Source organism: Orycteropus afer, unplaced genomic scaffold, assembly GCF_000298275.1.
Source record: "Orycteropus afer afer isolate SDZICR_OR568_19922 unplaced genomic scaffold, OryAfe1.0 scaffold00466, whole genome shotgun sequence".
Classification (NCBI taxonomy): domain Eukaryota; kingdom Metazoa; phylum Chordata; class Mammalia; order Tubulidentata; family Orycteropodidae; genus Orycteropus; species Orycteropus afer.
Genome location: NW_006922053.1, coordinates 1,397,096 through 1,406,245, shown reverse-complemented (window position 1 = coordinate 1,406,245; position 9,150 = coordinate 1,397,096). Strand labels below are relative to the sequence as shown.

The 9,150-nt window shown below is 55.4% G+C and overlaps 1 protein-coding gene across 1 annotated transcript in view; it reads right to left on the bottom strand.

Annotated features, from left to right (window-relative positions):
• APC2 (APC regulator of WNT signaling pathway 2) overlaps positions 1 to 8,899 on the bottom strand; it is a 19,893-nt gene extending 10,994 nt beyond the window's left edge. Inside the window, exons 1-13 of the mRNA XM_042782775.1 lie at positions 8,759 to 8,899; positions 8,559 to 8,649; positions 8,297 to 8,477; positions 6,911 to 7,019; positions 6,690 to 6,806; positions 6,178 to 6,255; positions 5,933 to 6,031; positions 5,053 to 5,449; positions 4,519 to 4,614; positions 3,753 to 3,892; positions 3,077 to 3,154; positions 2,682 to 2,798; positions 2,084 to 2,298 (exon numbers count right to left, since the gene is read on the bottom strand). Of these exons, the coding sequence (XP_042638709.1) occupies positions 2,084 to 2,298; positions 2,682 to 2,798; positions 3,077 to 3,154; positions 3,753 to 3,892; positions 4,519 to 4,614; positions 5,053 to 5,449; positions 5,933 to 6,031; positions 6,178 to 6,255; positions 6,690 to 6,806; positions 6,911 to 7,019; positions 8,297 to 8,477; positions 8,559 to 8,649; positions 8,759 to 8,899 (1,859 nt within the window). The remainder of the gene's footprint in view (positions 1 to 2,083; positions 2,299 to 2,681; positions 2,799 to 3,076; positions 3,155 to 3,752; positions 3,893 to 4,518; positions 4,615 to 5,052; positions 5,450 to 5,932; positions 6,032 to 6,177; positions 6,256 to 6,689; positions 6,807 to 6,910; positions 7,020 to 8,296; positions 8,478 to 8,558; positions 8,650 to 8,758) is intronic.
• Positions 8,900 to 9,150: the final 251 nt, after the last annotated feature.

Here is a 9,150-nt window from a genome sequence, read left to right as displayed (position 1 = left end):
GGCTGGCGGTTCAAACCCACCAGCCACTCCTCGGAAGGAAGGTTGGGCAACCCTACTTCCGTAGTGATACTTCCTCGGAAACCCAAGGAGGGGTCACTATGAGTCGGGGCCGACTCGACGGCACATAACGACAACAACAAAGCAACTATTCACTTAAGTATCTTATTTAAATATTTTATGTATGCTAATAAACAAATTAAATATGGATATATATACTAAAATGATTAAGTTATACTTATTTTAATAATAAATACCACTTACTATTAATATTCAATAAACAATACACAGTTTATCTAATATTAATATAGTAATAATGTCTTACTATATCTAGATATAGAAATAGGTAAATTTTATTTATTTTAATAAATCTCACCATTTATTTACTTAATAAATATTACTTATTTTAATACATTTATATCAAACACAATTTCACTATAAGCACCAAAAAAGACCAATCTTTACGGAAGCCGACTCCCTCATCTTTGTCTTGTGAGCAGCTGAACCCCCAGCCTTCTGATTAGCAGTCCAGTGCTTTAACCACAGCGCCACCAGACCACCTACTGATTATTAAGAGTATGTGAAATATTTTATTTAGTTTGTTTTAATCAAAGGCTTTTTCAATTAAATAAATTTTAGTTTAAGAATATAAATACTAAAATGAGTAAACTGTCTTTATTATTGATGAGTTGTATTATTAAATGTATTGTTAATATTATCCAATAAGTATTTTATTTACTTTAATAATACTATACTATAAGCATGTCAATACTAAACATACGGAAATTTTATTTATTTTAAATTTTAGTAATTAAACTTAACTTACTTGTATTTACTTATTATTTAATAAGTACTGTTTTATTTCTTTAAATTAACAAATTATTTTAAAAAAAGATTTTAGTATAAGTATCCTAAAAACACCTCACTGCCATGGAGTCGATTCTGACTCCTAACGGCCCGCCGTGTTTTTGACGTGGTAAAGCGTTACGGAAGTAGATATTCCTCCTTTCGGGGGCTGGCTGGGAGTTTGAACTGCCAACCGTCTGGTTAGCAGTCAAATGCCTTAGGCAACGCGCCACAGAAAGTAAATTTTTAGTTTAATAAGGATGATTTTTAACATTATTTAATAAACACGAGGCACTCTGGTGGAGTAGTGCCTAAGGCACTTGACTGCTAACCAGAAGGCTGGCGGTTCAAACCACCAGCCACTCCTCGGGAGGAAGGTTGGGCAATCTACTTCCATAGTGATACTGCCTCGGAAACCCAAGGAGGGGTCCCTATGAGTCAGGGCCAACTCAACGGCAGTGAGTTTGGTTTTGTTTTTTGGTTAAAAAATACTATTTTATTTTTATTAATATTTTACTTTAATAAACAAATTTTAGCATAAGCCTACAGGTACTAAAATAAGGACATTTTATTTTAACAAATAATAAATATGACCTATTACTCTTTATTTTAATAAAATTTAAATATGTCTAAAAGCACTCAAAATAAGTAAATTTTATATTTTAAAATATTTTATTACTATATTAAGGGAAATAAATTTGCTCTGTAGACTTTCACCCAAATCACAATTTAAAATGTTTTTTAAATATTAATAACTATATTAAATGAATTTTTATTTTCAAAAATACCCATCTTGTTTTAATTTGTAAATTTTTACATAATCACGTAAGTACTAAAATAACTAAATTTTCTTTCTTTTAATAAATACATAGGTTTTATCATTGTTTAATAAATGTATTTTTGCTTTAATAAATAATTTACTATAAATATTTCTAAGTATGTAAATACATTTTATTTCACTAAGTAATAATATTTATTGTTCAATAAATAAGCATTTTATTCGCTTTAATAAGTTAATTTTCAGTTTGTCGCCCAGGCGACATCCAGGATACAGTAATGCTAAGCAAATATACCCTGGGGACACCTGGGACCTTTCATTGTACCGAGGCCCACCCGCCTGGCCTTTCCCCGTTCCCATTGGCTGGCCTTTCCCCGTTCCCATTGGCTGAGGGCCGCAGCTCCCAGCCCCGCCCCCTCAAGCGGCCCCTCCCTGAGCTGGCCCCTCCCCTGGTCGCCTGACCTGTAGTCCTCGCGGGTGGCGATGAGGCTGGACACGTTGCGCAGGATGCCACCGCCGCTCTCGATGATGGCCAGCGAGTTGCTCTGGCACTTGTAAGTCAGCGTGCTCACCAGGAAGCCCAGGGCGCCGTCCACCTGGCAGATGGCCGCCTTGTTCTCTGTGCTGTGCGCCGAGAGGTTCCACAGAGCGCTGAGCACGCTCTTGAGAGTGGACTCCTGGGGGCAGGGCGGAGGGTGAGGTGGGGGTCAGTGATCCGAAAGCGAGGCAGCCACACCCGTGTCCCAATAAAAAGCAAAGGTAATTAATGATAAATTGGCTACCAGGGGATCTTTGAGTTGCCCCATGCCCATCTAACCAGCGGCCTGTTGGGCTTGATTCCCTCTGCCATGGACAACTCATCATTTGCGTCTCCCTGCGCCATGGCTGACACTAAACAGCCTCCAGGCCCGGGCCTGGTCCCCATACCCTGCCCCCTCTGCAGTGCCCTCTGCCCCCCCAGGAACGGCCTTTGCCCCCTCCACAGGGTCCCCTGTCCCCTGTATTATCCCGTGCCCCCGCAGCGCCCCTCCGCCTCGCCCCTGCCTCTTGGGGGACCCACCTTGGAGGCTCTAAGCACGCACTGCATCAGGGCTGTCATGCTGCCCACCTCCCTCAGCACCTTCTTGCTGTTGATGTCGGCGCGCCAGGACAGGTTTCGCAGGATGCTGGACACCACCTGGGGCCGGGCGGGCAGGTAGGTGGGACAAGGGGCCGGGCCAGGTGGACAGAGTGGGACCAGGCAGCCGGGCTGGCTCTCTGTGTGACCCCTCACCCTATGCCATCAACCCCTGCAAGTGGCGGGGCCACAGAGAGTGTGGCTTACCTATGGCTGTAGGGCAGTGGGGACCCTTGCCCACCCCCACCATGCCCAGGGGTAGGGTAGGCCTTTGACAATGAGAGTCTCTGGCCTGGCCCACCCTCAGCCCCAGGGCACCCCTGGGATCCCTGCAGTACCTGGTGGAGCTCCTCACTGTCTGAGCCCAGCTGGGCCACAATGGCCTCCATACAGCCTCTGCGAGCACACAGGGTGGCCTGCGGGGAAGCAGGAGAGTGACAACCATGACAGGAGGGGCAGGGGGACCTGAGGGGACATCTCCCTCACCGTGCAGCCCCTCCCACAGGAGCTGAGCACCTGGGATGTCCTATAGTGTCACCCCAAGAGCTCTGGTAGCAGAGTGGCTAAGACACTTGCCTGCTAACCAGACGGCTGGCGGTTCAAACCCACCAGCCACTCCTCGGAAGGAAGGTTGGGCAATCCTACTTCCGTAGTGATAACTGCTTCGGAAACCCAAGGAGGGGTCGCTATGAGTCGGGGCCGACTCGACGGCACATAACAACAACAACATTGTGTAACCCCAGCTCCCATCGTCACCCAGGGCCCATGCCCACTGTTCACATGAGAGAACTGAGGCTTCCAGAGGTGCAGGGCCTGGCCTGTGGGTCCAGAGGAGGCCGCTCTGAGGTGACAGTGGTTTCCCGCAGCAGAGGACCTGAGACGGTGTGCCCCTTCTGGCTCCCTCTACCCATTTATAAGTGGAAGACGGCCATCCCTGCCACTTAGGGCTGTTTCAAGGCTGGGGCGAGAGCTTGACAGACTCAGGGTGGTATCAGAGCCCCGCCCATCAGGCACCTTGTTGGCCACGTCCCCAAAGGTGAGGTTGGTGAGGGTCATGCCAGCGTAGCGGCGCAGGGCAAGGTTGAGTGGGTCGCGGGTCATCTTGTGCATCTCGAAGTCCACCTGCAGGAGCTCAGCCACAGCCTGCAGCCCACCTGCAGGGACGCAGGAGGGGACAGGAGGCAGCTGGGGGAGGGGTGTTAAGGTGGGGGTAACCCTAACTTCCCTCCTCTCAGCCTTGGGTCACATTGGTCCCCCTGTTTTGATACCCTTCCCTGCCCTCCACCCTCTCTACATCTGCTCTACTCCAGGCCACCTTCAAAGCCCAACTGTGAGAACACCTCCTCCAGGCAGCCTGCCCTGGCCTCTCCCTGCCAACATCCTTTAGTTCAGAGGAAAACCCTCTCAGGTCTCCCCACCACCCCCAGGATTTGTGGCCCCTCTGATGCCTTTTAGCCACCATATCGCCTCCTTCCAACTCTCATATGCCAGTCACACCTCCTCCTGCTTCAGCACCTATCTTGGGAGTCCTTTCCTCGGGGACACTCCCTAACAGCCCATATGGGATCACTCCCACCAATGGATGGTTCACTCGTGACATGTGCTGTGTGACCCCAGGGAGTCTCCGTCCCTCTCTGGGCCTCACTGCCCAGCCCCACTTGGACAAAATAAAGGAGACCCAGCTCCTGTGCCTACAGCAGAGGTGCAGACAGCAGTGCTGGTGCCCCAGGAGGGCTCCCTGGAGGTGGCGGCAGGGGGACAGGGGAGGAGAGACACTCACCCAGCTCATTCATGGCCCGGCGGTACTCCTCATCAAAGGACAACTTCATGATAGCACAGGTGGCCTGGCAGATCTGTGGCTCAATGGGGACAGGGGCTGAGAACCAGGGGACAGGTCAGAGAAACTTGCCCCTGGCCCCTGCCCCTCTCCACCCTCCCAACCTCAGAGGCCAGGGTCATTCCAGGGCTTTGTAACCTGGGGTTCATCACCCCTCTGTCAACAGAGTAGCTTCCATGGCTGCCTCACCCACTCAGTGTGTGAGGGGAGACAGCCCCTGCCTAGTGTCCAGCTCTGGCCAGCTCTGAGCTGGCCTTTGACATGGATTAATTTTGCCAATGGCTGCAAACAGTAGGAATTGTCAAAGCTTGCACCCACTTCTCAGGGGTTGCCCACTCCCCACCCACCCCCGCGGCCAAGGGTGTTTCATTAGCACGCGCTCAGTGCCTTGTACATCCATCGCTTGTGCTAAGTTGTCACAAAAAGGGATGTGAGGCCGAGGTGATGATGCGCCTGCCGCGCGGAGGCGGGCCCGGCACTCACCGCCGGCGCTGCCCTCATCAGAGCCTTCGCGCGCGCGCAGCCAGTCCCAGCAGGTCTCGCAGTAGGCCCGGATCTGCTCCAGCACGTGCAGCACGCGCATCTCCTTGCGCGCCAGGCCCTGGTCCGGCTGCGAGAACACGATGTTGTGCAGCGCCGCGTTGGCACGCATGCGCGCGTCCTTGGCCCCCGGCGCCCCGGGCGTCCCCGAGCCGCCCCCGGCTCCTGGTCCGGGCTCGGCGCCATGCAGGATCTGCAGCAGCAGCGGCAGGCAGCCCGAGCGGCGCATGGCCACGCAGCTCTCGGGCGAACCGGACATGGCGAGCAACGTGCGAGCCGTGTCCTCCTGGTCACGTGTTGCCAGCATAGACAGCAGCCAAAAGACCACCTCCACCTGCGGGGGAGGGTGAGGGACGGGGTCCGAGGGAGGTTCTCTGCTGCCTGCTGCACCAGGCTAAGATGGATCTGGGGCGTTAGGGGTACCCTGAAACACGAGGAGTCTTGTAACTTCAGCAAACCCCTGCCAGCCTCACCGTGCATCTCCCGCCCCTGAGAGGAGGCCCACACACCTGGGACGGATGGGTGGGGGCGACAGAGGCATACACACTCTGCGGGGAGGACCCCACCCCAGGAGGGTCACGTGCCTCTAAGGCCTCCGCAGGAGGAGCCCCCCACTTCCCGTAATGTAGATGGCGCCATCTAGAGCGCCCCTAACTGTACGGGACAAGTATTCGGCACTCCAGCACCACCGCGAGTCCCGGTTTAAGGCAGCCCCTTGACACCTGGGGGCTGGACGGAGACATTGGGGCTCCACACCCCGTGGGGTCCGGCCCACTCACCGTGCACCCAGTCTGCGTCCAGCCAGAACTGCCCTTACCTTGCTGTTGCCTGGCTGAGGAGCGCCATCATCGGTGTGCGTGGGGACCTCTGTTTCAGGGTCCTCATCCACCGGGACTGACTTCACTGCCAGCAGGGCCTGCGGGGAGAGCACCAGGCTTTGGGGTTCACCTTAGGTTTATCCCACAAAGCCCCTATGCTGATGGGAAGAGCTGCAAGCCGATTACTGCACGCTGGGCTGGGCCTGGGGCGCCCCACTCAGCCCTGCCTCCGCCCTCACGGTACCTGGGGCTCGGTCTGCTGCACCCGGTCCTGCGCCTCCAGTAGCTCCTTGTCTATCTGCTCCAGGCGTGAGGCACGGATCTGCACGGCAGAGACACTTGCTGGGCCACACTGCCCAGGCTCTGACTCCGCCCACCCCCTCTGTGGTTCCACCCACTGTCCAGAGCCCAGCTGGTCCTTCTACAACTCCACCCACTCTGATCTGGTTCCACTCAGTGTCTGCACCTAACCCCCAGACTCTGACTCCACCCACTCTCAGATGGGGTCACGCCCACTGACCAAATGAACATCAATAGCCTGTTTAGATCTGCTTCAACCACTTTCTAGAACCTGCCCTGTCCCTGCGTTCCAGGACTCCACCCATAGTGATCTCTGCTCTGTGATTCGCCCAAAGCATATGACTCCGCCCATGGCGGTCTCTGCCCTCTCAGGCGCCAGCTGATATAAAGTTCCGCCCACTCAACCAGACTCCTCCCACCTCGCAAAGCCCCGCCTCCTGTCTTCCTGGGGCCCACCTGGGCGCGCTGCACCATCTCGTCTGAGGTGCCAAAACGCTCCTCCATCAACGAGCGGATGTGTTGCGCCTCGAACTCCAGCTGCTGCCGGATCAGGTCCATCTGCATCGAGAACTGCTGGCAAGGGCGGGCAGGCCGCTGTGAGACAGCGCTGGGCCAGGGGTCCCTGCACGCCCCAGCTCCAGGCACCCGCCAGGCCCTTCGGCAACCCAGCCACTCACCGTCTCCACGTGTGGCAGCTCGTCCAGACGCTTGGACAAGCCCTGCAGCTGGGAGTAATACCACAGCTTCTCCTTCTCCTCCTTCTCGATCTCGTTCAGCAGGAAACACCTGGGGGCATCATGGCTGTGTTGCTCATTTTGAGGTTGGCCATCACTTGTTATGTGCCGTGGAGGCGGACCCGACTCATAGCGACCCCTCCTTGGGTTTCCGATGCGGTATCTCTATGGAAGTTGATTGCCCAACCTTCCTCCCCAGGGGTGGCTGGTGGGTTTGAACCACCAGCCTCCTGGTTAGCAGTCAACTGCCTTAGGCACTATGCTACCAGGCCATCACTTAGTTAGCGCTTACTGCCTGGTTAAACCATTCGACTGTTAACCAAAAGGTTGGCACTTCAGACACACTTGCCACTCAGCAGGAGAAAGATGAGGCAGTCTGTGTCCGTAAACATTGACAACTTTGGAAACCCTGTGGGGCAGTCCCACTCTGTCCTCTAGGGGCGCTGTGAGCCCAGATCCACTTGACAGCAGTGCGTTTGGTTTGGGCTTTGCCTCCATAAAGATTGACAGCCTAGGAAACTCTCTGTTGCAGTTCTGCTCTGTCCTCTAGGGGCGCTGTTAGTCCGAATGGACTCCGCGGTAGTTTGGGCTTTGCTTAGGTAAAGACAGCCTTGGAAACCTTGGAAACCCTGTGGGGCAGTCCACTCTGTCCTCTAGGGGCGCTGTGCGCCAGCATCGCCTCTGCGGAAGTGGGTCTAGTTACCCTGATGGCAGTGCCTTCCTTGGTGAGGCTCCGGGCACTGCAGGCTGGGTGTCTGGGTTAAGTGGGTGGGGCACAGAACAGGAATTAAAAGGGGAGAAAGTTTCTGGCTGGGAAGGTTCTGCCCAACCCTGGCTAATCATTACCCCCTAGCCAGTACAATGAAAGCTTCAGGCTCAGAGTGCTCCAGCGGCCACAAAGACCTCTCTTAACAACTCTGTGGGGAGACACTGCTACTCTCATTTTCCAAAGAAGGAAGTCTGAGGCTGGGAGAGGACAGGGGCCTTGTTTGAGGTCACATATCGCGCAACGACTTGACGCCAGGCCTTGAGAACTGCTCGGTCTGAGCCCATTCAACTCTGCCAGGCTGAACTGGGCAGCCCAGACCTGCCTCCCTCTGCTGGCCCTGAGCCCAGCTGCCTTGGGCCTCATCCCTTTCTCCACAAAGGCTGCCTTGGGGCCCTCTGGCTCCAGGCCTGACTCTGAGCCCTGGTGCTGGACACAGCCCTGTCCCAAGCAATGCGTGTGTGTCAGGGACTCCTGGGGACGTCTCCCTGGAGCTACCCCCTCTGCCAGGAACCACTGTGCTCTGAATCTCCTGCCGAGGGTGGGAGGCCATTCCATCTCACCGTTCCCGATCCAGCTCCTCTAGCAGGCGGATGGTGGCCCGGCTCGGCTCCCCGACGCCATCCTTGGAAGGCCCAGAGCTGTGGAGGGGGCTCCCCTCTGGGGTGCGGGTGAGGGGCGCAGGGTCCAGACCTGGTGGCTGGAACTTGAGGCTGTACAGGCTGGAGATGTCCATCTGCAGTGCTGGGTGGGGAGGGGGGGGGCGCCGGTCAGCGGCAGCCTGGCGCCTCATCTTCCCAGCCCCTGGCGTGCAGGGCGCCTCACCCTCCAGCTGCTCCAGTACTTCCGTCGGCCCCGCAGACGCCAGCACACCGGCCTCCTGCTGCAGCTTGCCCTGCAGGTGCTGCAGCGCCTCCTGGAGGCAGAGGGGGGCACTGGTGCCAGGCTCTGCCCTGGGTGCCCTGCCCAGCCCTGGCTTCCCCCCGGGGGCCCTGTGGCACCACCCGGCACCCTCGCTGCCCAACCTTCATGCCCGACGTCTCTGTCTCCAGCTTGGACAGGTGGCTCGAGTTGTCCCGCAGCTCCTGCCTCAGGTGGCTGTTCTCGGCCTTCAAGGCCTCCACCTGCCGCACCAGCTGCTCGTATGATGCCACGGAGCTCGTCATCTTCAACTCCTGCAGCTCCTGGGGTCACAGGGTCAGGGTCACTGAGGGTGTCCGAGGGGGCAGCCGGCACCTGAGACAGGCCCAGCGCTGAGCCCCAGCCCTCCCGCTGGTCCTGGGGTGGGTCTGGCAGGAGCAGCTGGCATGGCTGCCTCGGGGAACCCAGGCACAGATGGTTGGCAGATGGAGTGACAGACACACAGTGACAAGGGGACAGGGAGGCAGGGGCAGAGCCCCAGACAGCCCAAAGGTCC